General features: G+C 45.2%; 2 protein-coding genes across 2 annotated transcripts in view; one reads left to right on the top strand and one right to left on the bottom strand.

The window, feature by feature from the left end:
- Positions 1 to 21,174, bottom strand: part of PTCD3 (pentatricopeptide repeat domain 3) — a 31,290-nt gene extending 10,116 nt beyond the window's left edge. Inside the window, exons 1-14 of the mRNA XM_045283849.1 lie at positions 21,074 to 21,174; positions 19,301 to 19,353; positions 19,161 to 19,197; positions 15,949 to 15,994; positions 11,735 to 11,803; positions 11,068 to 11,172; positions 8,890 to 9,013; positions 6,291 to 6,406; positions 4,690 to 4,760; positions 3,694 to 3,781; positions 3,266 to 3,326; positions 3,033 to 3,118; positions 2,254 to 2,398; positions 332 to 382 (exon numbers count right to left, since the gene is read on the bottom strand). Of these exons, the coding sequence (XP_045139784.1) occupies positions 332 to 382; positions 2,254 to 2,398; positions 3,033 to 3,118; positions 3,266 to 3,326; positions 3,694 to 3,781; positions 4,690 to 4,760; positions 6,291 to 6,406; positions 8,890 to 9,013; positions 11,068 to 11,172; positions 11,735 to 11,803; positions 15,949 to 15,994; positions 19,161 to 19,197; positions 19,301 to 19,353; positions 21,074 to 21,174 (1,153 nt within the window). The remainder of the gene's footprint in view (positions 1 to 331; positions 383 to 2,253; positions 2,399 to 3,032; positions 3,119 to 3,265; positions 3,327 to 3,693; positions 3,782 to 4,689; positions 4,761 to 6,290; positions 6,407 to 8,889; positions 9,014 to 11,067; positions 11,173 to 11,734; positions 11,804 to 15,948; positions 15,995 to 19,160; positions 19,198 to 19,300; positions 19,354 to 21,073) is intronic.
- A 397-nt stretch (positions 21,175 to 21,571) lies between these two features.
- Positions 21,572 to 27,084, top strand: part of POLR1A (RNA polymerase I subunit A) — a 65,459-nt gene continuing 59,946 nt past the window's right edge. The window contains exons 1-3 of the mRNA XM_045283894.1: positions 21,572 to 21,704; positions 22,503 to 22,707; positions 23,579 to 23,728. Of these exons, the coding sequence (XP_045139829.1) occupies positions 21,628 to 21,704; positions 22,503 to 22,707; positions 23,579 to 23,728 (432 nt within the window). The 5' untranslated portion in view covers positions 21,572 to 21,627. The remainder of the gene's footprint in view (positions 21,705 to 22,502; positions 22,708 to 23,578; positions 23,729 to 27,084) is intronic.

Below are 27,084 nucleotides of genomic sequence, written 5' to 3'. Positions count from 1 at the left end.
TTGGATAAGAAACCAAGTGGGGAAATAGGGCTAAAACCTGTAGGCAGTCCTTTCAGTCTTACGACTGAGTACTAATGTATCAAAAAACCCACCTCCAATATTCCTAGTCAAACAAATCAATTCACGTATCCACAATGTCTGCATCCAAATGGTTATGAGGAGGACTCGGGCTCATGGGTAAATTCTATTTTACCTTCCAATCCTACCTTTCGGAAAGTGTTTTGAAGCCTCTGTGTATAGTTCTAATGTAAATTTGTAACAACTGGTCAGGTAAACTCAAGGGAGCTGTTTAATTTTCTATATAAGCAACGTAACGTAAGATAATACTTACCAGACTGATAAAATACTTGAATAATGTAGTGATATGTTGCAAGCGAGGGTTCTTGAATTACCAGGTGGAGAAAAAAAAAAAGAAATAAGTCAAAACAAATTTGTCCAAAATATATCTTATCATTGTACGCTGAACTAAAAACGTATCGTTGTTATTTAATCAAGACTCATTTCTGGTCAGGTGAAAATAGTTGTATAGATCCCATCATGTTTGCAAGTCTTAATGCTACTATAAAAACGAAACAGCTCATGTTCTTACCCTGATTCTTCAGTTAAGAATGATGCACAATGACACAACACACAAGCACACATCTGGGTTACATGTTTCCTTTTGCTAGACTATGTCACAGAATTTGAGGCCAGTCTATTCTAAGTGCAGAATTCTGTACACAATTAAGAAATAAAAGAGCACTAAGGTATACAACCACGGAGGTAGTACGGTGCTACCCCCAACAACTGAGAATGGAGATTCCTTACAGGCCAGCAATCCTTCTGCTGACTACTATTCCCTGAAGAAGTAAGAACAAGCCAGAAAAGCTTCAGGGATTTTTCTAAAAGTAAACGCTGGACAATGACTACACATATGTGCTCTCATGTTGATGGCAGTGCGGTGCACAACAGCAAAAAGGTGGCAACAGCCGAAACGCCCATCAAAAGAAATGGCTAAAGGAACAGAGATACACACACTGGAACACTGGACCACAACTCCGAAGCACCTCCCGGCTGAAAGGGACTGAAGGACATTCTGCTGAGGGGAGTCCGTCCCCAAAGGGCAGATACAGACACCGCTTAGGATAAAAACCAAGACACAGACTTGTCCACCAAAGGGGACAGACTTTGGAGGTGCCTGAGGGAGGTTGAAGAGGATGGGAAGAGAAGCAACCGCCTAAAACAGTAGTTCTCAACCTCAACCTCATGCCGCAACCCTTTCAGACAGTTCCTCACGTTGTGATGTCCCCAACCATAAAATTATTTTCGTTGCTACTTCATAACTGTAATTTTGCTACTGTTATGAGTCATAGTGTAAATATCTGATATGCATAATGTTTTCATTGTTACAAACTGAACATAATTAAGCATACTGATTAATCACAAAAACAATATGTAATTATATATTGTGGAATATTTATTTCTAATGACAAATACTAAGTGAAATTTTGTCTTGAAGCATGGTGTAGCACGGATAACAGTCTACATTTCAGGGGCTCATACGTGGGTGTTATCTGCATGTGGGTGGACCCCTGGAGACGGATAGAGGAGAGGTGTCTCGGTTCCTACGACCACTGAAAATATGTGTTTTCTGATGGTCTTAGGTGATCCCTGAGAAAGGGGCGCTTGACCTCCAAAAGGTTGAGCACGGCTGGCCTAGAAGGTTGCCAGATATTGACCTGGGTGACTGGGGGAGAAGGGAGGCCTGTCAAGAGAAGTGGCTGCGTTCAGAGGAGGCAGAGTGTGTGTTGATGAGTGGTTTAATGGATGAGTGCAGAAGCCCTGGTCGGGAAAGTAACCCTGCCCACCCACACACCTGATTCACAATAAAAAACTCATTAAAAACGGTTTAACAAGGGAGCAGTTCTCAACATGTGGGTCAGACCCCCTGGGGGTGTCGATCAACCCTTTCACGGGTCGCCCGATTCATAACATTAGTAAAGTTATAGTACAGAAGTGGCAACGAAACTAACGGTATGGTCGCGGGTCAGCACAATGTAAGAACGGTGTGAAAGGGCAGCGGCATGAGGAAGGCTGAGAACCACCGGTGTAAGGTACTAAAGGGGGCTGTAAGGTGAAGATGACCCCGTGGCTCTTCCAAGCCAGGAAGGCAGTCCCTAGCCCTTCACGGCAACCAGTAGGTGTTTCCACTATCGACCTGCACGCTCTGGACCCAGAACCTGCAGCCAGCAACCTGCCTGCACCCTTCCTTACCTATTCCAATGGCTCTCATCTCCCGGAAGGTCTGCAAAGCCGGCAGCTTCCCAAACGCCTGGAATCTTCGGAGACATCTCAGGATGGTATTAAAAGTCTGCAGATTTGGTTTCACGTTCTGTGCAACCATGTGTTTCAACAGTTCCTGTTTCATCAAAAGCAGGAAATAATTGTTTATGCCAGGATATTATGACAGTATTTCCTATTTGAGCGAAGGCAAAAAAGAGGAAGAATTTTTCATTCAGGCTACATCCATAGCAAGTTACCAAAACTCCTGATTTCAGAGTTATTTTATTAATCAGCAGGACCAGTGACATTGCTGGGGAAGCACTTCAGAAGTGCCCGCATGCGTCCAACGACATCTCATGGTCCAGCCCTCATCCAGTGAGTCCTCCCGGAAAGAAGGCTCAAGGCAAAGACGATGCTAGAATGGACTTTTAAGTTTGTGCTTTTTAAAATAACTAGTACAATACAAGCACACGTTTTACTCCACGTTACCAAACAGCAATTCCATGATTTTAATGTTTAGAACTTATGAGATAACTTTACAACAAATTTGCTACATCGGTTTTAAAATACATTTTCTATAATTTGCAAAAAAGCACATATTCATACACCTATGAATAAAACCCAGATCTTCATGAATTCTACTTGTCTGCTCTGAGGGAATTAAGTTTATTCTTCCCACGAGCCATGCACAGCCACTTACCCTACACTCAGTGAAGAGCTACCAGTGCACCCGAGGCCTATTCGAAGACAAAACAAGGGCGCCTCCTTACCTGCACCTTTTTCCACCTGTCCTCAAATCTCTCATTCATGGCCGACACCGTTGCTTCAATCAAAGCATTGAAGGTGTGTACATCAGCTGTAAAGGAAGGAGACGACCTTAGTCCAATGTGGAGTTGAGGTGGCAGCCACCTTCTCCAATCCTGTCTCACATATCAGAGCCAAGACAAAGCAGGCCCTGAGGAAGAGCCAGACCGCTCACACACCTTCTTGAAGGCACACTCACCGCTAAGTCTGCTGTTCAATAATTCGGAGTACAAGCTTAATGCCTGCTCATTAGCTCGGTGCTAGAAGGAGAAAAATTAAAAGGGCAAAATTAATTCAAGAAATCACATGCACGATGACTGCTATAGTTTGGGAACAGAGCAGCAAACAAAGCAGACATGCTTCTTATTTTGCCTTCCTGGGGAGCCCTGGTGGCATAGTGGTTATGGGTTGGGCTGCTAACCACAAGGCCAGCTGTTCGAAACCACCAACTGCTCTGAGAGAGAAAGAGGCGGTGTTGGCTCTCTCCTGTGCCCACAGGATTGCCGAGTCAGAATGGAACCCATGGCCAAGGAGCCATGAAATGTGTTATATGTATGGGTCAGTCCCCCAGCAGTTTTGAGGTTGAGAAATCCTGCCGTAGCAGAAGTACAAACAGAAAAGACTAACCTTCACCATGCCCCGGATCATTGTGCAGTAGGAATGTGCGTTTTTCTCTGGCATTAGAGCAAATATCCTCTCAGCATTGTTGTTTTCTCTAGACACAGACAGTCAATGTGAGCCAGGGACACAGGCTGCGCCAATACCACTACCACCGATTGTTTGCACTGTGCCACAGTGTGCCCTGCACATACACTCTCAGCACCCCGAGGAAGATACGGCCATCCTAACTCTGAAAGTGAGGAAAACCACGCCCAGGAGAACTTCAGCTTTAAGTTGCCCAGTTATGCCGTCAAAAGGCAGAACCAGGATGTTATCAAGTCTCCCCACCCGCTGCCACCCCGCACATACACTTTCCCACAAGTATCCACTAATGGTTTCTTTGTATACATGTATACATGGACTCTACGCACATATGCCACATTACAAAAACACGTGTTGCAGGTATTTATTTAGAAATGCCCAAATGGAGGCAAATACAAATTTTAAATTAAAAACAAACTACATTTCATATTATTGAATGCATTTTTGTGTGGGACGATGATGGGCGGTTGCTCGTGCACTGTTAAGAAACAATACCAAAAACCCAAACCTACTGCCATGGATGTGACTCAGATTCCGAGTCACCCTATTCAGGGTATCCAAGACTGCCAATCTTTCCTAAGCAGACAGCCTCATCTTACTCCCTCAGAGTGGCTGGTGGATTTGAACTACCAACCTCGTGGTTATGAGCCGAACATATATAAGCTGACAGCACAACTAGAGCACCTTAGATAGTAATATGAACTTCAAATGAATTAAGGAACCCTGCGGGTGTAACGGTTAATAACTCAGCTACTAACAAAAAGGTTGGCAGTTCAAACCCACCAGCACTTTGGGGGCAAAAAGACCAGCCAACCTCTTTCGTAGGAGAGTTCAGCCTAGGAAACTCATGGGGACAGTTACATTCTATCCTATAGGATCCCTATGGTCAGAATCAACTTGTTATCAATTACGACAACATACTTCCAAGCTAATCCGAGCTGATGACCAATCTTCTTCCTAGACTTCTCGCTGTTTTCCTCTGTGGCCTCTTCCTGAAATGAATCATTAGCAGGTACTAAATCAAAGTTAGGACCACAATGGAATGCACTACAAAAAGAACCTCACGGAAGTATAAACAGACCCATCAGAAGGAAAAGCGTAGACCAGTACACGTGCACACCTCTATGTAACAATGCCGCATGGTCGATCAGAGAATTTACAGATGAAAAGCAAAGCTGGCCCCATCAGGCCTTGCCCAAGGAGAGAAAGAAACTGGAAGGCCACGCAACAGTCTGTCTCTTGAGGAAGCACATACATTGAACGCTATCTGGCTGAATCCACACAAAAATACTCTTCATCATGAGGGGCAAGAGAAGACACCCTGACACCCGATCTACAGAGACAGGATGTCTGGTCCAGTCCCAACACTTGTAAGCACTGACCAGCAATGCAGCCAGTGTTTTCTTTTTATTAATAAACTGCCCCACATTTACAGATCAAGATCTGGGTCAGGCTGACACACAGCCAGCCAGACCTGGCTTGCATAGCTCAAGCTGCCTCAGGAGCCTGTGGCCTCAGGAGGGTGGTTGCTGGGGGGCTGGCAAGGAAGGCCCCAGGTTGGTTAGTGGAGAAGAGCTGGGATGGCCTTCTGCTCACCCAGATTCATTTTCACACATGTAAAACGATACTTATAAAATCAAGCGAATATACACAGGGGTTTCAAAATATTTGTGGAAAACCTGTATTATCTTTAGATTTTATTTTTCTACCACTTTTGTAAGCTCGTTATTACAGGTTATATATGCTGCTTCTCCACTTCATTGTCTAAGAAGTCCTGGTGGCCAGTAGCTAAGAGCTCCAGGGCTAACAGCAAGTTCGATGGTTCAAACCCACCAGATCATCTGATTTTGGAAACATTACAGCCTTGGAAAGGCTAATGGTAGGGAGGAGGTTCAACTGCCTGTCACTGAGTCAGAGTTGGTGACAGGTGGGCTTCTATTAACATCTCAGTTTCCCATACCCAAACAGACCTACACTAGTGCTCTCAACCACTCTCCAATAACCAGCATTCAGACAACCTACTCCTTTCTTTTAGTGGGGGCTGTGGGGTGAGAAACAGAACTTGACACTGACAATATTTGTGCATCTGATCCAAATGTTTTTGGGGGCAGCTATTTCTAAGAGTAAAACTCAGCGTTGAGATGGGTGCCATTCACCGCAGGCCAGCCCTTCCGGGCACGTTGTGCCTGGTACACCCAGTCTAGCATGGCCATTCCTCTGGCCTGTGTGTGCACGGGCTTTCAGGAGGGCCAGGGACCAGGAATCTTTTGGCTGTTTGCTTCGTACTGTCATTGAAGTGACACCAGCCCACGCATCTGTAAAAGGGACGTCGGGCTACATTAATCGTTTCTCTCCCGTGTGCACACCACCGAGTGTCAGGCTGCTGCATTCCGTCTCAGCACAAGGCTCTGACCTTTATTTGGATACGTGACCAGAGCCTACGTTAATCCGAGAGAGGTTCTAGGGGCAACTGAAACCAATGCCAGGTCTACCCTTATGAACTATAGAAGGCGACTGATTACCAATTCTTCTGGCTTCTCAGTTTGCTGAAAATGATAATCAGCCGGGGGCTCTTGGTCACCATAGTAACAGAGCAGATCCAAGAGCTTATTAGTCGTTTCCAGAGAGATAACAGTTCCTGTGTGGGGAGAAGAAAGAAACCTTGAAAACACAAGAACTACCAAAAGCCAGTATGCTGAAATCTGTCACTTACTCCACTCGCTGGCTAGACTTAATATCACCCATCACTTTACCAATTTAGTGTCAGCAGGAGAGGTGCAGACAGGGACATTTTCCCCATTTCTCATGTAGCTTAACATGAACAACTATAGACCACGATGAAGTCTGATATGCAGCTCTTTATCTGATGGGCTCAAATCCTGAGAGAGAGAAGCCCTGAGTGTCAAGGGCTCACCTTTCATATCCACCAGAGCCCAGCCATCCATACCCACCATGCCCACCCCTCGACAAATGTAAGCAGCGCTCGACTGGGACCCAGGTCTGCACTGAGAGGCTTGCCCAGAATTGGATGCTAATCAAAGAACAAAAAATCCTATCACTGTGCTCACCTCCATGATACGATCGCTGAAGACAAAGCGGGTGCATAAACAAATGTGGTGAAGAAAGCTGATGGTGCCCGGCTATCAAAAGACATAGTGTCTGGGGTCTTAATGGCTTGAAGATAAACAAGTGGCCATCTAGTTCAGAAGCAACAAAGCCCACATGGAAGAAGCACACCAGCCTGTGTGATCACGAGGTGTCGAAGGGATCAGGTATCAGGCATCATCAGAACAAAAAAAACATATCATTGTGAATGATGGGGGGTGCAGGACCCAAAGTCCGTCTGTAGGCAATTGGACATCCCCTTACAGAAGGGCAGCGAGGAGGAGATGAGCCAGTCAGGGTGCGATGTAGCAACGATGAAACATACAACTTCCCTCTAGTTCCTAAATGCTTCCTCCCTTCCCCCACTATCATGATCCGAATTCTACTTTGCAAGTCTGGCTAGACCAGAGGATGTACACTGGTACAGATAGGAACTGGAAACACAGGGAATCCAGGACAGATGATCCCTTCAGGACCAGTGGTGTGAATGGCGATACTAGGAGCGTAGAGGGAGAATGGGTTGGAAAGAGGAAACCGATTACAGTACAAGGATGTATATGTGACCTCCTCCCTGGGGGACGGACAACAGAAAAGTGGGTGAAGGGAGACGTCGGACAGGGAAAGATATAACAGAATAATAATTTATAAATTATCAAGGGGTCATGTCATGAGGGAGAGGGAAGCAGGGAGGGAGGGGAAAAAATGAGGAGCTGAGGCCAGGGGTTTGGGTAAAGAGCAAATGTTTTGAGAATGGTGAGGGCAATGAATGTACAAACGTGCTTTACACAATTGATGTATGTATAGAATGTGATAGCAGTTGTATGAGCCCCTAATAAGATGATTAAAAAAAACCCAGATGCTAAAAGCACTATGTTCTCATTTTGACACTCAATTACAAAAAGGGCACAGGAAAGAGGCAAAATTTACTATTTTACATCACACCTTTCTAAATAAATACGCTGACAATAAAATTGCTCAAGGAATGAAAAAGCCCAGAAGACAGCGCCTGGCCTAGTGGAGAGGGCACAGGCTGTGGACTCTCATTCCCCTGGGGAGGCAGCCAACCCTGTCGTTTCGGTGCTGTGTAATCCCGGGAATATTACTGCAGCACCAGTTCCTTTGGAAAGTGACTGTAAAACCCGCAGCTCCTCTAAGTTTCTGTCAGAATGGTGTTCTGTGCTATGGACAGCATAGGCTCTGCTCTGCCTTAGATCATGCTGGTGCTCCCACATTCCACAGGGGCTCTCCTGATAGCGTTTCAGCCGTGCAAGCTGGACCGACAGCCCTGGGGTCATCCAGACCACACTCACCACCAAGATTTTCAAGACCCTCTGAGCAACTCAGCGACCTTTCTCAGGCCGTAAAGCTAGTTAGTGTCCGAGCGAACACCACTATCCAGGCCCCAGATCTGAAGGCTCGGTGCTCTCTGTTCTACGTGACTGCCAACTGCAACTTGGGCCTTGCCACCCCCCCCCCCCCCCCCCCCCCCCCCCCCCCCCCCCCCCCCCCCCCCCCCCCCCCCCCCGCCCCCTCAAACCCACTGCTGTCAAGCCAGTTCTGACTCAGAAACCCTCTAGGGCACATTAGAAGTGCTCCCTAAGGTTTCTGAGACTGAAGGAGACAGCCTTCTCTTTCTTCCACAAAGCACCGGTGTATCCAAACTGCTGACCTTGCTGTTAGCAGCCTCATGCGTAACCCACTATGCCACCAAGGTATAGGTCGATTTAATTCAGTACCCAGTACCCAGCTGACATTCACAAATGACTGGAAACTAAGAAAGATGGTACTTTCTCTACCTGTGGTCGAGCACATGAGGGTAAGTTACCCAAGTTGCAACTCTTATGTTGTTTAAGATGAAGCCAAGCAGAAAGTGATTACCTATTACACTATCAGATACATAAACTGCACAACCAACTAGCAGCGCAAATACAACAGTGCTTGAAATGTTAGCCCCAGGCACTCTGACCCATCTTCAAAGACTACCTTCTTAGAATGACTTTAATGAAATGTTGCTACCTGCTTGCAATAGCTGATCAAACATGTCCACGGAAGCTTTGACTTTTTTGAGCTTAATTCTTTCTTCCAGGGCAGCTTCACTTACACCTTCAATCTGAGGTTCAAAGTACTCCGGCATTAAACACTAGAAAAACAAAATAACCAGTCACCACATGTAGGCTGAAGTAAAAGGACAACTGAATAGGGTACGTACTGTGTTTCCTACACACCAAACAGAACTACTGCACTCATCCAACTCATGTTTCATCCACAGTACCGTCTCTTGTATTAAGTATCTAATGAAGCCCCTCCCCCAACTCCAAAACAAGATTGTGTCTGGCTGCCTCCCAGCTTTCTAGATGCTGAACTTAGGTCTGCTTAGGTCAAGGGCCCACTAGAGGTCAGGATCCCATAGGAGTTGTTCTAGCAAAAGGGAACCTTGAGCTACGGTTACAACTGTCTCCCCTGGGGTTCAATGTGCACCACATGACGGTCCTGGCTTCCTCACGGGCTGCGAGGAGTCAATGAATGAGAAGGAGGGCTGTTTGGGTTTTAAGCAGCAGGGAGCTTTGAGCAGAATGGACTAGTTTTGGACACAGTACACCGGTACACCTGAGGTACTGATTTCTACTGATAAGCACAAGGGACGGGGACACTTGTCATGTCCAATGAGCACAAATGACACTCAGCAGGCACTGTACAGAACAAAGTAGTACCGCACATACTAGACTATCAGTCGACCCGAATATAAGTCACAAACAACCTACGAAAGCTTATGACTCGAGTATAAGCCTAGGGTAGGAAATGCAGCAGCTACTGGTAAATTTCAAAATAAAAATAGATACCAATAAAATTACATTAATTGAGGCATCAGGTTAAATATTTTTGAATATTTACTTTTAAAAAACAACAACGGTAAACCAGCTCTTAAGTGGAAAAGAGGTTCAACAAACACAATATGGTAACAATAACTATACACGCTGTGTTACTTCATGTGCTGCGTTACTACATATGCTGCCTTACCGCATGTACACAACACAGCTTGTAGTTTGAGGTCTAACGCAGGCTGATGATATTCCAGAATGTGATGACATGACTGTTTGCATACAGCAGCCTGTGTTAGGGCTCATCATATACATGCTGCGTTGTGTATGCACTGTGTTACCGAATGTAAGGGAAGTTCTAATGCAACACATGCAGTAACACAGTGTGTACACAACACAGTGTGTATATGATGAGCCCAGCACAGGCTGCTCTATGCAAGCATAGAGGTTAACAAGATAGGGGTTAGTCCAGATAGGGGTTAATAAGAAAATAAAAAATAAAACATAGCAGACTAAGTACTGTATATAAACGTACTGTATATCCAAGACCAGAGATACACCGGTACTTGTATTCAGCAATGCTTGGGTGGAGCAAGGCGGCGTGACCAAGTACAGGTAAGACGGTAAAGGCTACGTCCTTGGTCACAGCCCTGGAGAAGAGTGGCTACATCCGACATTCATTTGACAAGGATGCCGTGCGCCCCAGGTACCAGCACACAGAAGCAGGCAGGTTCTTGCCCAGTACGGCACGGACAGCACAGAGGCTGCCGGCGTGCAGGAGAAAAGAGGAGCGGTGATATCAGCAGTCATCGGACCACCCACAGAGGCTGCAGGTGCCCGCAGATGAGCGGGAGAGACCGGAGAACACCCGCACTGCACGGTGAACAGGTAAGTGGGACCCTCACTTGAGAATAAGCCAAGGGGGGGGGGGTGGTGTTTCCCAGCATAAAAATGTGCTGAAAAACTCGGCTGTACACAAGTACATACAGTAGTTGGAAATACATTTTGGAGTGCAAAGTAGGATTTAAGTGCCAAATGGGCTATAAGCCTGCTATTGCAGGCAGAGAAAGAAAGACTGAGCAGGAAACCCAACAAATTGCTTAAGGAGTCCTTAGTGAAACTGTACAAATAAAGATCTGAGAAACTGGTGTCAAGGATGCCAAGTCACAGAAAACAAAGTTACGAGGAGCAAATATATTTAAGGAAGAGTCAAAAAAGTTAGTATCATGAACAGGTAACACTACTTGTTAAAGGGTCTTTCCCTCAAGAAATGAGGGCATTTAAATAATTACTCAAGTGTTAGCCAGGAGAGCATAATTTATACCTATATAATTATACATAGTATTATCTGAAACTTGCAATTATCTCTCCTTACCGGTATATGAGGTTCAGCGATGTCCTTCAGAAAATATTTGGGATATGAACTAATTATAAACTTAGCTGCATTCGCTCCAGACTTCTTTGCCAATAAAAATAAGCGCTACATAAGAAAAAAAGATTAAAATATCAACTGGTTACTTATAGAGCAAATTTGAACCCTAAGCAAGAATATTCTGACCACACACAACACTGGATCCCAATTAGAAACCATGTTGTATTACACCCCTCTTCCACCAGGGGCGAGGGAACAAGCCCAGCTCACAGTAGGCAATCTGAAGGGGGACAACTCAAACTCAAACTCTAACTCTAACTCACTGCCATCAAATCAATTCCCACTCATAGTGACCCTGTAGGAGAGGGCAGTCCTGGCCCCTCTGCCCCTGTGGGTTTCTGAGGCAGTAACTCTTTATGGGAGCAGAAAGCTAGTGCAGCTTAACTGAGAGGGCCACTCAAGTGGGGAAGATTCCTAAATACTCAAAACTAAAACAGTCAGTTTTGGGAGAGGTTGGGGGAATCAGTAAAAGATTCAGAAAGCCTACCAATTGTACCAAGAGCCGCAATTTTTAATAGGTTTTTACAATGAAGTTAAATGATATATGCATCTTGCACCCAAACCAGCAGGATAAAGCCCAGCACCAGAAAAGTTACATGGGAACACTCACAGACTCCACAGTGGAGGTTGGAGTGAGGTATGGGTCGTCTTGAAATGCAGAGGGAACAGCTGTGGGGTCCTGTGGAGAAGGCAGAGTCTCTTTAGCTAAATAGTTATGAAGAAGAGCTTGTGAGTTTTGGTGATCAAAAATTCTACAAATCACGCTTTAATTACACATGTAAGATTCTATATAATTCTTATAAAGGGGAAAGCCCCGCGATCTGTCAATGTCACCGTCCCACAAACAGTTTGAAACCCCTGGTTTATGTCAGCATGTGAATACTCACATACACAGAGAAGGCATACACACGGATACGTACACCTTAGTCCTCTCAGCTCTCCAAGAAATGGCTATAATCACCCCAAACCAACAAAGGGTCGCCACCTATGACTGCTTCTAAGAAGGGAGACTAGCTAACACCAGGAACTGTTTTTAAACTGCAGGTGAGGAATACCTAGACGAGTGGTTTTCAGCTTGTGGGTCGCCACCCCTTTGGGAGTCGAACAACCCTTTCACAGGGGTCGCCTGATTCATGGCAGTAGCAAAATTAATTATGAAGTAACAACAGAAATAATGGTATGGTTGGGGGGGGGGGGGCACAACACCAGGAACTGTATTAAAGGGTCGGTTGAGAACCACTGCACTAGAACATGGTTTCCTTCAAAACGGGACCACTAGCTACACGTCAACTTCATCCGAGCAACTCCCCACCAGACAGACAGACAAGGGTACTACTCCCAGACCCCTGCCAGAGGCAGAGCAGCAGCAACTTCACCATGTCCTGCTGTCCACGGTTCCGTTAAAACATTTCTAGTGCCAGAGCGCTGAATAAAACCAACTCCAGCACCACGAAAGGCCCTATTTGGAACTGCCCCAAACCACTCCCTGTACCCTCTTTCCTGGGCTTTCTGGAATGCCTGTTCCCTTCTGTACCACGGCCAGTTGGCCTATTGGCCTGGCCTTTCCCGAGGGCAGTGACCTACAGCTCTCAAGAGAAGGCTGCTCACGCCTGGAGTTGGTATTCTGCTTGTCCTACTTTCCTGCTGCCACTCTCTAGCTCTGGCTCTTCCCACTTCCATACGAGGCTCATTTCCTCTTTGGCTGAGTGCTTGGACGTGAACCAGAAGGTTGGTAATTTGAATCTACCTTGCACCTCTGGGACAGACCTGGAGCGTGGGAAAGGTGAGAGGCAAGAAAATACTATGCGACGATCTTCCACCGTGGTCACTGAGTTAGAATCCACTTTACAGCACACAGTGACAACACACTGCTCTTTGCGGAGATGCAGAGTCTAGGCACAGACAGCAGCTCTGGACTACACTCTGAAAACAAGCCACCTGCCTCCAGCTCCAATTCTATCACACCCACACACCTATTTGGTCTCCCAGTAACTCTAGTTTTGGTGACATGCTGGATTAACTTACTGGATTTATTCTTCCCACCTCAGCCTCAATGATTTTCACTATGGTCTGGGAAACAACTTCTCCAGCCCGGCCCTGCAGTGCAAACACCCCAAACCAACTTGCCTGACAAAGCGACTCCCCCCGCTATCTTCTCCATCTCAACCAAGTGGCACTGGCCACTCTAAGTTCAACTCAAAGGTCACCACTTCCATTCAACTATTTTGGGTGGGTTCTCACCATTCCCAGCACTGGGGAGTGGTTGAGTGTGCCTCACCTGGAAAGGGTGGTTTACACTGGACGCCGGCTTTCCTTGGGGAAGCATGGCGTGGTCTTACGTGCTAGGCAGGGAGTTCTGCATGACTAAGCCAGTTGCTGCAAGTTGATTCCACTTCTGGCAGCTCTATGCATGCCACAGCACGAAGCTCCCCGGGCTTCTCAGTGGCCTTTCTTCTGAGGGGCCACTGGGTAGGGTCCAACTACTCACGCCTTCGGTAGGCACTGAAGTGCAGAAAACCATTTGCACTTCCTCCGGGCACCCTCCTACATGCCTAGCACCCAGTGACAACCCCGCACGCACCAAGTCTCCAGCAAGTTTGCCCTGTAGACATTTCAGTCACGGCTCAGTGCTAGAATTAGCTGTGCCCTGTGTGACTTCACTGGGCGATGGGCGATGGGCGAAGACCCGGGGAGGTTTTGCTTGGTTGCTCACTTCCCCCATGCACTTTTCCCTCTGCTACTGTTGCTTTCATGAATCTCAGCCACCACATGCTGAGTCCTCTGAGTTCTCCTAACTCTGCGACCCGGGAGGTCTTGGGGACGTGAGCACAGGCGTCTGCAGTAACAAGCAAAGGGTTTGCTAAAGGGAAGCATGAGGAAAAGACCAGCCAAACCACACCCCAGATTTAGGCCTGAGTAACTAGGAGGGAGTTGCGTTAATGTGACAGCAAAGGATGTAGGTCTGCAAGGGAAATGGGAAAATACGTTTACCTGACATATTTAAGTGAAAATAATTCCCACTCTCTTTTCTAAAAGCTGTGTCGGATAAATGCTTTTCTAAAAGCTTGTTAGATCAATGTTTAACCGCTTCGGGCTCCCCGTTATTTCCCAATGCCTAAATGCAGTATGAGAAGGTGTCTGTAATTTTGTGGAAAGATAGTGAATTTTTCTGTTAACTTTTTGCAGCTCCCACTTATGCTTACAATCCTTCAGAAGTCTGGACAAAACCAGAACTCTGTGTGGGATTCATGATCTTCCCTCCTCTTTCGCTTCCCACCTCTCCAAGCCTCAATTCCCACGGCGCCAAGCCAAGACTCACCCATGTGCCTGTGAGGAATGCGGTTTCCCGTGTCCCCTCCTGCTCCTCTGGTCAATCCGGTGGTAACTATTCTGGAATGTCCTTTCCCAATCTAGGTTAGCCATCCTTCTCAGTGTCTCCACAGCAGCTCAGGCTTGTTGCCATCGCCCTGCTACCAAGATCCTCAGTTTCCCTCTAGCCTCCCTCTCGAGGCTCTACCCAGGAACTGCATGTCTAATTTGACAATGCAGCACGACTTCTTGGTACACAACGCCCACACGAGGCCATCCTCATGAACACCGTGAGAACTACCTAGAGGCCCACTTCTCTAGTTCATACGTCAGGTCCTGAGTCGGGGTTCTCCCAAGAAGCAAAACCAGTGGAGCTCATTAAGCATGTACACACAGAGAGGCTTTCACACACATGCCTATTTACGGAGCGAACGTTCAAAATCGCAAAGCCTTGCAAGTCGGCAGATACAAACCCAAAATCAAACCCGCTGCCACCGAGTCAGTTCCGACTCATAGCAACGCTGCTCTTTAGAGTTCCCAAGACTGCACATCTTCTCGGGAACAGGAAGCCTCATTTTTCCCATGAGGGGAGAGATGCAGTCTCTTAAAACCCTTGCTCAGAAACTGCTCGGGTGTGTTGGTGCACCTTCTATCCAACATCCCATGCGCTTCTCACCTATTTGTGACAATGGCCTCAAGGAAGGTCAAAAACCATAGGTATGTGGCAGGAGAAAAGACTTGATTGCTTTGGACAATTTCCCCATAGCTGAAATTAAAAGTAGTTTCAAGTTAATGAAAAATATAACTAAAAAGTTACTGCGTTTTAGTTTCGCTACCAGACTCCAAACTTTAGTCATGAATAGCCAACAAAGCAGATGACTGAAAAATACAATCAATGAGAGGAGTAGAAATCATAAAAGAGCCAGCCTTTTCGGGCCTTTCCTTTGTGCCAGGGCCTGTCCTAAACCCTCTGACACACACGGACTCCTTTAGCGCTCACCCTCGCCCTGAGTTTGGTGCTATGAGGAGCCCTCCATCTGCAGCTTCGGAGACAGAATCGAGAGAGAAAGTTATTTGCCAAGATGACAGGCAAGCACTTAGTGATGAAACACAAAGCCTATTGCTCTGGGTCCCCCTTTCTGACTCTAAGCATTGTTTCTAGCAAGGCAGGTACTCTCTCTCCACAGTATCCTATGGATTTTTAGCCAGCACAACCCAACCCCCTGCCCCTCCACCCCAACACGCCCCTCAACCACCTCTACAGCTGATAACGTTTAAAGATAACTGGGACTAACCACAGTGAATTTGAGCAGAAAGTGACAAAAAGGCAGGGGCTCTTAAGCTAAAGCCAAAACTGTTTAAGAACTTGGTTTCCTCATTTACGTATCAAAGAACAGATTAGACCATTTCTGAGAAACTCTTTGGAGCCAGGACAGTTGAATTGTGATTTAATGAAGCAGTCCAACGTTAAGTGATTGTCTGTGTTAGATACAAACCCCTAAAGTGCCGACTTACCCTGTGTACTGTGGAGGCTAGGGCCTGGAGAACTGCCACCTTATCCCTAAGAATGAGAAGCACACATTAACCGCATGGTCCTTCACACGCTCCAAGTGACCCAGAGACTCTACTCTGAGAGACTGGCCACTTAAAAATACACGTCTCACAGCGAGGGCGAACTTCATCTCCCAAGATCAATGAGGACACTGTCTAGGTCTTGGGCCTACAAATAGTTTGAAATTGTTCCAAATATACATTTTACTGCTCCCCGTGGCTCCTGATGGTTGTTTTTTTTCACTCGAATGTCAGGTTTAATGTTTCATTTCCAAAAGAGAACTGTAGCAAATTTAACAAACCAAAGATAGTTTTTTACATAAAGCTTAACCTAACACAAAAATATGTCACCTGAAACAGGCAAATCTCCATGCAGGAAATGTTAATAACCTGTCAAAACTGAGGAATCACTAGATGTAGACATCCACGAGCCCGTTCATCCGTTGGGAAGTCACATTCATGTAATTCCAGCCAAGAGAGACTACGCTACGTACTCTCATTTCCCAGCATTCCGTAACTAAACTGGTTACACAACTATTGAACATTTGACCAGTAAAAACGAACGAGCAAGTGGTATCAGAGGACTGCAGCTCTTTTCTGGTTTAAGACACAATCCTGTGCTCCGCTGGCGGTCAAAGGCGTCTCGCACCAGGACGCCTCAGCTCGCCTCACCGAGGCGCTTCTAGATGGCTTCAGCTGCCAGCTTTTCTCCCAACATATAAGAAAGATTTTAATCTCAGTTTTCTCGGGCAGGCAAGTGTTTCCCTAGAATGGCTCACCATTCCCCAGGCACACTTAAAATTCTTATTCTTTCCAATTTCCCTCCAGTTGTTTCAGTTTATGGCACCATCAACAAATGCACATTGGTCCACTTTAATTTGCATTTCTTTTACAAGCCCAGTTTACTTATGGTTTGACCATATTTATGCACCCAGTCCTCCCTAAATTATGACACAATTTAGCTCAACCTGCTCCAGGCACTGCCAATACCATATGTTATTGATATGTGAAAACACGCTGTAATTTATTAGTCTTTGAGGAAACCTGTGTGACTGGGAAATCAGTCTTAAATATGCATTGTCTCTAAAATAAGGCAACAGGCCTCTATAGTCCCATGGCTTCCTCCAGGTCTACAAATACAGATTCCGGAGGCTAAAAATCAGCAGCTGACACACTTTTACAGTCTCTGCAAAGAAAATAAATATTCGAGGTTTGTAGGCCAGTGGGTCTTGGCAACTACTCAGCTCTGCCACTGCAGCACACAGCGACTCAGACAAACAAGAGGAGCTGAGTTCGAATCACATCCTAATTGATCCAGGAATCCAAATTCCTTATAATTCTCATGTCCAAATATTATTTTGATAAAAAAAACACTACATAAAACCCTAAAAACAGCCTTGCCTTAAAGACGTATATAAACAGACCTTAGTTTGTTGACCTAGACTGTGCACCATCTACCTTGATTTCCCCTATTCTAACACAACATTCTTCCCAGGCCTCCAACTCCCACCATCATGATCGTGACCTTAGTCTATGTAATTGTGGCTCTACACTTCACAGGTTCACAAGAATTACCTACAGGAATAGGCACGCTTAATAAAACCCTCAGGTGCATCCAATGCCAATAAAACAATCGTAGTATTTTAAAGGTATAACTAAATTCCAACAAAATGCACCTTTATTCATTCATTCACTCACTGCTGTCACGTCAGTGTCCATTCTAGGACAGGCAGAACTACTCCTGTGAGTTTTTGACACTTTTTTTTTAAGCTAATACATATATAACTCTTTACGGAAGTAGAAAGACTGGGCTGCAGAAAGACATGGAGTGGCTGGTAATTTTCAACTGCCAACCTTGCATTAGTGGCCCGATTCTTAATCACTACACTATCGGTGCCCCTTCACTTTCATTCGTGGATTACAACCCCTCCCACTTGTGCCTATCACACCCTGAGTTCCTACTAGTCAGTATGCTATTTTGTGTATGTGGGGCAGGAATGTAAGATTACGTATATCTGTGACCCACTTGCTAAATGATACAAGTTACCTGAGGCCATATGCTGCAAAATGCTTCTTTTGCATTCGCTGTAATGCTTTCTCGAGTGACAAAGGCAGAGTGGGTTGATAAAGCACTCTGTGTACTGTTACAAGTGCTCAGTTAACTTACAGAGATACAGCGTTGTCGCTACCTCCCTGACGATGGCATAGAAAGACCAATCAATCAGCCTCTGGGTGGTGGGCTTGCTGAAAACGGTTTCCTTTTAGCAGGCTAGGTACACTACCCCATCTTCCACTCAGTACTAGTCATTACTTTCATAACTTAAGAATGTCGTTGGTTTAAACACTGACCGAGCCTTCAGGTCATACTCACAAAGACCTGGCCTTCTGCCGGGGCCTTCAAGTCCATGCCAAAATGCAGCACTGCAGTCGCTTTTGAGGTGAAGTTTTAAGTCTTACATATTCACCAAATGCTGAATAAATGAGACCAGGTGATTTGTTTACGGCTACAGCGAATAAAAAAGCTAAGTTTGCAGCGCAGACCATAATGACCTCAAATTTGTCTTATTTCCCATGTCATGTGAGGTAACTTCCTTAGGAAATTAGTCTAACAGTGATGTTCATGAGTTAACTCCTAAGTAAACATTAATCCATATAGCGGGTCTTTTAACTTTTCATCTAAGTAAAGCTCATTCCCCTTCATTCACAAATCTCCATCTACTTCCTTTCCATTCTGAGTTACAAAGTTTCCCCTACCTCAGCCATTCCCTTTCCTACAAGCTCTCCCACTGCTTTCCGCATCACTGGCTCTTCACCTAACCCTTCATGCCTGGTCCCGTCTTCTGTCTATATCACATATCGATACCCAGACTTTTCATTATTTGTTGGCTCCACCAGCCCCTCGTACTAGGATCAAAATGCCTTAAAAGAAGGACTTTAGTGGAGCTGATACCAAAGGCTCAAGTAGATAGAAAAAGGTTTTGAAAATGATGATGGCAACATTACGTACAAATATGCTTGACAGGATTGATATAAGAGCTGTAAGGGCCTCCAATAAAATAATCTTAAAAAAAAAAAGGACTTGGTCTGATTTATTGACCCTCATTACCCCCATCCCTAACATGTACAATCATGCTCCCTCACAGTAAGTACATTTGTTAAGATCACCGAATACTCACCAAGTTTTCTTTCTTGGAATGACCACTTCTTCAACACCTTAATGTGAAAAATGAAGCAAAGTTTATCAAAGTTGCCCAACAGTACTAGTATACAATATGCTGATCCCCAAACAGAGTGATTTCAGCAGATTTTTACATACTTGTTACATCAGCTCCTTGAACATTTAGGAGGGTTTCACTTCCAGAAGAAAGCCTGTAAAAAAACAAAGATACTAAAGCTAATGTTAACTAATGATGTTCTTAGCTCACCTTTACTTTACGAGTCCAAATTTCTGAGTCAACACCATTGATGGAACAAAATGAATATTTATGTCAATGTGTGAATACCTTCCTCTGGTGGGGGAATTTCAGAAAGGGATCAATCATTTCAAATGATATTTGCTTCTCATGACATTAGGGCAAAATACTGCAACTTGAAGCTGAATGCTGAGTTAGAGAAGTTGCTCTCAGGCAAAGAGAATGGTTAAATGACAACACCAGACACTAACACAGAAGCCCCAGTGACCTATAGGTTATGCGCTGGGCTGCTTATCACAAGGTCAGCTGTTTGAAACCATCAGTTGCTCCAAGGGAGAAAGATGTTGCTTTCTACTCCCGGAAAGAGTTACAGTCTCAGAAACCCATAGGAGCAACTCTACCCTGTCCTATAAGTTTGTTGTGAGCTGGAATCAATTTGACAGCAGTGAGAAATCCTAGCTGGAAAAAGAGGACCAGAAAAATGGAGGACAGTGATGACTCGAGTGGAGTCACATTAAGTCTTCTGCAGGACCAAGCAGATACTTTCTCCTGTGCAAGGCATTGAAGGAGGTTTTTAGACAGGTAATATAAAAGTGAACGTAGTGTTTTTTTCAATACTAGTTCGAAGGAGGTCTGATGGTGCAGCGGTTAACCGTTGGTTGCCCACAGAAAGGTTGGTGGTTGAAACCCACCTGCAGCTCTTTGGGAAAAGATATGGCAGTCGGTTTCTGTAAAGAAGCCTTGGAAACCCGCTGGGGCAGCTCTACTCTGTCCTACAGGATTGCTGAATGGACACAGATGACAGCAGTGGGATGACTGTTTTATTTATTTTTAATATTCTAATCTGACTATAAAACCAAACACTGCCATCGAGTTGATGACTTGTGGCGACCCTGTCGGACAGTACAGAAACTGCCCCTGTGAGCTTCCCAGACTAACTCTTTACCAGAGCACAAACCTTCATCTCTCTCCCCAAGAGTGGCCCAAGGTGGTTTCGAACTGCTGACTTTGTGGTTAGAGTTCAATTTGTAACCACTTGACCACCAGGATCCTTCTATCAGTGACGAAAAAACTGTTTGCTGCTATCCAACTAAGGAAGCAAATCCTGAATTTAGTTGTTTTCCCTTGACTTTTTACTACAAGTTACTGTTTCATATTTTCACAAAGCTATTTTTTGCATAATGTTCCAAACTGAGGCAAGCACAGCATTCCATAATATGAACGGACATCTGATCCTGCTTATCCAATAAATTATTGATTTATATGCTCAAATATCCGCTCTTGCAAAGGCTAATTAACACTCGCAAATGGTCTTTTAATTTGGTAGACACGAGTTCTTCCCAGTGGGCAGATGATATTTTCGAAATGTAAGGTGCGGTTGCTAGTGGCCGCGCACTACAATGGAAGCGCTACAGAAGTGGGGTCGCCCTTTTGTTAACAATGCTAATTCTTGAGTTCTGCACAAATTCACCAGCCCCCAAGTAAATCAATGATTCTTAAAGCCTGGTTCAAGGCCGTGGGCTGGACGGCCCGCGGCCCGCGGGAGCCGACAAAGCACATGCGCACAAGTAGTCCTTCGTTGCACTTTCCACAGCACACTTGAGGAAACCAGAATAAGGGCTCTGACGACGCTGGGCGTCTTTCTGGGGCCCTCGCGTCCTCCACGTCTCTCTTACCTGCAGTTTGGGGCCCGTCCGCACGGACCTGCCCTCCAGACAGTCGGCAGGAAAGGCCTGCAGCGGCCCCGCAAGGAGCAAATGGGCCTGATCGCCGCCATGCTTCACTCCCGCGGAGCATCTTGGGAAGCCGCGCGCGGGGCGTTCTGGGAGCGAGGGATCCGGTAGGCGGGGAAGAGCCCGCGATTGGCCGGGACGAAACCAAATGAAAGCAGTGGTGAATTGAGACCAAGCCTGTGACCTAAAAGCCTTAATTACTAAAGTTTTCTACTTCATGTGCTTCATTTGCCTTGTAGAAGGTTTTCGAATCTATGACTTTAAGGTTTGATGCATCTTTGGTTGTTTTCAAGGTAAGAAAGTGAGTCGTGGGAATAGTCTCTCCCCCTACAATGGAGGTGGCCTCGCCCGTGTCGATCTCTTGCCAGCCAGCGTTTCTCCCTGCGCAAGCGCACCTTGAATCACGTGGTTGCGAGCTGAAAGCTGAGTGAAGCACTGACCAGGAGCAATTTGGAACATCTCTCTTTGGTTGTCGGAACATTTAGCTGACGGGCAAGATGTTGGGCTCCAAGAACGTGCCCTGGCGGCGGCTGCAGGGCATTTCCTTCGGGATGTATTCGGCTGAAGAGCTCAAGTAAGGAGTTGGTGGGAAGCAGGCGCACGCAGCCGCGCTGGAGGTGTTGGCCTACTACTATTCCCAGAAAGACTTGGGCAACCGTCTCCTCGGAGTCTGCGGGCGTTTGGCGCATGGGCTGTTGGGATCCGTAGTTCAGGAACGCTCCTGCGCCAGCGTGCGCTGCCTGGAAGCCTGTGGGGCTAAGTGGCTGAGGAGCGGCCGAGCCGCGTGGAGATGGAGTAGTTCCGAATTGCATCGTTATTTGACCTCGTTAATTGAGCGATTGTGGAGTTACTATAGTGGCCTTTATGCGACTAATTAAACACGTAATCAGTCTTGTCTATAAAAGAATTACCCTTCAAGATTCGCTACAGCCCTCCTCTCCTAAGTCTAGGGCACTCTAGTATTCATTTTGATCACGGTTGCATCGCAACTTTCAGCCACTACTAGTACCACATTATCTTAAGGTTCTCCTTACGTTAAACACCTCCGTTACTTCAGAGATCATCCTGCCACCTTTTGTACTCAGTGGGAATGTTGGACGAAAATCTGTTTCTAAATCATTTTGCCCCTCTTTTACTGACAGATATTTGTGGAGTGACTTCTGCGTGCAGGCTCGACATTACATTTGGGGGCACACCGTTGCTCCAGCAGACTTGGATTCTCTCTGCCCTAGGACCCCTCTGTGTATCCGAGGACACTAGTGTTAAACAAATGATCGCTTTGTTTTCTAATTGTCCAAAAAAAAAAAAGAACTTCCGAGAAGCTGGTAATCACAGTTTTTCCTTGGTCTTTTCTCTTTTTTTGCCTCTCTAGGAAATTAAGTGTTAAGTCCATTACAAACCCTCGGTACTTGGATAGCCTGGGGAACCCATCGGCGAATGGCCTGTATGATCTAGCGCTGGGCCCTGCAGATGCCAAGGAGGTGTGCTCCACCTGTGTGCAGGATTTCAACAACTGTTCTGGTCACCTGGGCCACATTGATCTCCCACTCACGGTGTACAACCCTCTCCTTTTCGATGTACGTGCTGCCTTGGGCTGACCTGGATGCCGTTTGTCTTAGGGACGCTGGTTGGCTTTGTGAGTGCCACCTCTCTCCCCCTAAGAGGTGCTGGTGACAAGGTTAATCTCCAGATACATTGGTGTTAAGGGATTCTCTTGCATGAGATTTAAAGCCTAGAGGGGCCAAATCGGGTCAGTTCTGCTTGGTGACAACTCCCTGGCCATGGAGGAACCTTTGGTATTCTCTAGGCCTACCAAGTGTTTGACTTGGTGGCAGGGACAGCAAAGCCCCAGGTCAGACAGTGAAGTAAGAATGAAATTGCTGTTCAGATGCCTGCTGGTACATTTTCAGCTACCAGATTAGACAGATGATGGAGTAAACATACGATTTAACTATTAATCATACTAAGAAAATTGTCGTAATGGAAACACTTTGAATGAAATAAAGGTAGTTTCCAAAAAAAATATTTTGCCTACCAAAAGTATTTCTCAAATTTTAGTGAATTCAAATGAAACCCAGTGAGAGAATACACCCAAAAAAACCCTCTTACTGTCAGATAGTCAATGCTGACTGTTAACTGTTTATAAGAGTAGAAAGAAAGCCCAGTCTTTCTCCTGGGGAGCTGCTGGTGGTTTCAAACTCCCAACCATATGGATCGCAGCCCAGCTTGGAACCACTGCACCACCAGAGCTCCCCATGAGAGAAAATAGGAGAATGCTTATCTAATGCTTGAGTCCAAGAAGCCCTTTTAAAGTATAGGCTGAAAGGAAATTCTTAAGACTCGTTTCAAGAACATAAAAATGAAAGTTTTAAGAACATTTTAAATCGCCATGATTTTTATGTTTCATTCTAATATTGTTTTCTCTTTATTTTTAAACCCCAACCACAGAAACTCTACTTGCTGCTCCGTGGCTCCTGTTTAAACTGTCACATGCTCACCTGCCCCCGGGCTGTGATTCACCTCTTAGTCTCTCAGCTGAAAGTTCTGGAAGTTGGGGTCCTGCAAGCAGTCTACGAGCTGGAGCACATCCTGAGCAGGGTAAGGGGGTAGTGGCAGTCAGGAAAATCGTAATGGAGGAAGATGAGATAATCATATGCTGTCCATAAGAATTGCCATTGGAATGGTTTGGTCCTTCTATCTTGTGACTGGTTGGCTGCCAATAACTGGGTGAGATAGTTTATTGTGCCAGCCTGGCCGATAAACACAAGTGGGATTAACTGAAGGGCGGAGGGATAAATGGCTCGGTGAGCCTCACCTTTCTTGTTTTTCACTCTTTGGTCATCGGACCAGTGTGCGGCTGCCTTGCTTGTCTGTGCCTCAATTTAAAGGCTACACTACCTGTGGGACGCCTAGCCTGTGGACTGTGTCGCTGTAAGTTGAGGTCCCTTTAAGACATCTCTGGAGCTGGGGACTGGTGGTTGGTGACCTAGTTGACAGTTGGTGACCTGCCTTGTGATTGGCTACTGTGCTGAGATACCCTAGCTTGCTCTATATATAGAGGAAGACCTGGCAGTAGACTAGACTTGAAGGACTGCTAGTGTCTCACAACTCTGTCACGGGAGTGAGTTGCAGTGAGCCATTTGTAGTGCTTTATAATTTAACTGTTCATTTCTTGTATTATATATTTATCTGTATATGATTTAACAGTTCATTTCTTGTGTTATATATCTAATTATCTTTATAAATAAATATATTAAATTATCAGCAATTTGTTTTTATCTCTCTAGAGAACCCTGTCTAACACACTAGGTGTGCTACCATGAAGTCAGAAAAGTAGTGGGGAAATGTTACTGAGAACAACACTGTAATACCGTTTTACCCCTCAGTTGTTTTATTCTATTTGGACCTGGCTTCCGATCAAACTTCATGCATTGCTTTTGATTATTGCAGCTCTTTGCACTCAGTTAATCTACAATGGTTTCTCCTCTTTCTCTTTTGACAATTTAGTGCCCCTTGTAAGATTTCTCAAATTTTGGCTTTCTCTGTGTGTTCACATATATTGGGATAAGGAAAGCCTAGAAGATGTCAGCTGTTCTTAGATGCCGTTGAGTTGGCTCTGATTCATAGTGACCCTGAGGACAGATTGCATTAAAAACAATGATTTTCCCACAAGCCTTTGGAAATCTCCTTGTATTCCAGGATAGAATTCTGTGCCCTCCTCACAATCATTGCTGCATGGGAGCCTGTTATTATAGCTGCTGTCAATCCATCTCCTCCAGGGTCTCCTTCTTTTGCTGTTTTCCCAGCATGGTGTCTTTTTCCATTGGTGCCCCCTAATGACAGCCCCAAAGTAAGCAGAGGGATGTCTTGTTACCCCTGTTTCTAAGGAGCATCCTCGCGCTCCGCCTTCCAGGTCAGATGTTTTGGTTCTGGCAGTCCACGGTACGTTGGATATTTCCTGTCAGCACCACAGTTCAAGCGTCATGGTTCTTCAGCCTTCACTTCTCATGGTCCAACTTTCACAGTCTACTAAAATTAATCGTGCTTGGGTCAGGCACAGCTTAGTCATCAAATTGACATCGTTGCTTTTAAACATTTGAAAGAATTATTTTGCAGCTGATTTTCAACACCTTGTTTGATATCTTGGTCGCTGTCCCATGGACATTGGCTGTGAATTCAAGAAGAATGAAACCCTTGATAACTTTGGTTTGTTCTCCATTTATCGTGACCGTTATTGGGCCACTTGAAAGGTGTTCTGGTTCTGGTTCGGCACATACTCGAGACTGCAGTACTTTGCATTCACCAGGTGTTGCTTCAGAGCTTGTTCACTTTCAGTCAGCCACGTGCCACCTGCACAGTCAGGGTTGTTACTGAGGGCCCTGATGTGGTGTTCTTATTTACTCCAGTTTCTCAAAGGGTTTGTGTATCAGATCAAAGAAAGTGAAATAATACAGCCATGCTGAATACTTTAAACCATGCAGTGTCTCCTTGTTGTATTCAAATGCTCGCCTCTTCTTGATCATTGTGCGGGTTCTGCATGAGCACAATTTTAAGTGTTCTGGAAGTCTCGTGATTTGCAACATTATCCGTGATCTTTTATGATCCATGCAGTGGAAGGCTTTCATGTAGTTGATCAAACACAGGTAAACGTCTTTCTGATACTTGCTCCTTGGGCCAAGACCCATCTGACAATGGCATTGCTACCCTTGTCCTCTTCTGAAGCTACCTCTTAATTACTGACACAGTTCCCCTTTGATGTCTACAACAAAATTTTGCTAGCATGTAGTTTCATGATATTGTTTGATAATTTCTGGATTCCATTGCGTTGTCTTTGTTTGGATTGGCCACTACTCCATTTGGTTGTCTTCTCAATTTCTTGACCTAGATGAGTAAGCTCCCAGTGTTGCATCTGTTAAAAGCATTTCAGTTGGTATTCCATCAGTCTTTGTTTTTCACCAGTACCTTTAATGTGCTTATACTCTTCCATCAGTAACACCGGTACCTGAGTATATGCCGCTGCTTGAAATGTTTGAACATTAGCCAATTCTTCTTTGTACGGGGACTCTTATTTCTTCCATTTTTAAAAAAAATAGTACTCTTTTAGATGAAAATGTACACAGTTAGGTTCTCCTTTAATGGTTTTTGTACAAATTGTTCTGCATTGTCCCTTGGTGAGCACTGCGTTTTTTTCCCATCTTTTTGCATGTTAATACAAGCCTTTGATTTCCTTCCTTCTTTAGCATCAGTACGAGTAGAGAGACACGGTTGTATCTTGGATGACCGCTCACAAACTCTTTGAAGACTAAATGCTTCTCACCAAACTAGGATGTAAAACATTACTTTGTATCTCATGCCAACGGACTAAGTTGTCCCCTGAGACCAGTCAACCCATCCAGCTAATTGTTTGGCTATGTCTAGGAAGTCTCGAATCTGCTGCCCCATGTGCACTGCTAGGTCTGCAGCACACAGCGCACACTGTACACACGCCTACAGACTCATCTTTGTGGGCATGCATTCATTCACATATGCTTTCCTGGACACATACATGCCTCTGTATCTGCCTATGTACCAGTGCACATATTTTTGGTGGTTTTATTGTTAAAACGTTATATATTATTAGAGCATTTACTGAATGTGTCCCCTTTTCTCATGTTGTTCTTAGTGACTTTATTTACCTTGACCGAGGTGTACTAACTTCACCCATATTTGGTTTTACCTTTGCCGTCACCAAAAGTAACAAATGCCGTCTATCTAGAAAGTAGCTTCCTTCTTCCTTTCCCTCCTATCTCAGGTGCCCATTAAAGAACTTTGTGTTTATAGATCTATGCTTCTTATGTTTTGGAATTGGCTTATTTTACTCAGCATAACATCATCTAGACTCAAGGACTCCTCATTCTTTATCATTGCATAGAATTCCATTGTCTGGAGGTACCACAATTTGCTTATCCGTTCAT

The sequence above is a fragment of the Echinops telfairi genome, unplaced genomic scaffold (genome assembly GCF_000313985.2).
Source record: "Echinops telfairi isolate 266 unplaced genomic scaffold, ASM31398v2 ScPeMD7_7467;HRSCAF=8505_1, whole genome shotgun sequence".
NCBI classification, from domain to species: Eukaryota; Metazoa; Chordata; class Mammalia; order Afrosoricida; family Tenrecidae; genus Echinops; species Echinops telfairi.
Note: the sequence above shows the minus strand (reverse complement) of the source record. Positions and strands in the feature narration are given on the sequence as shown.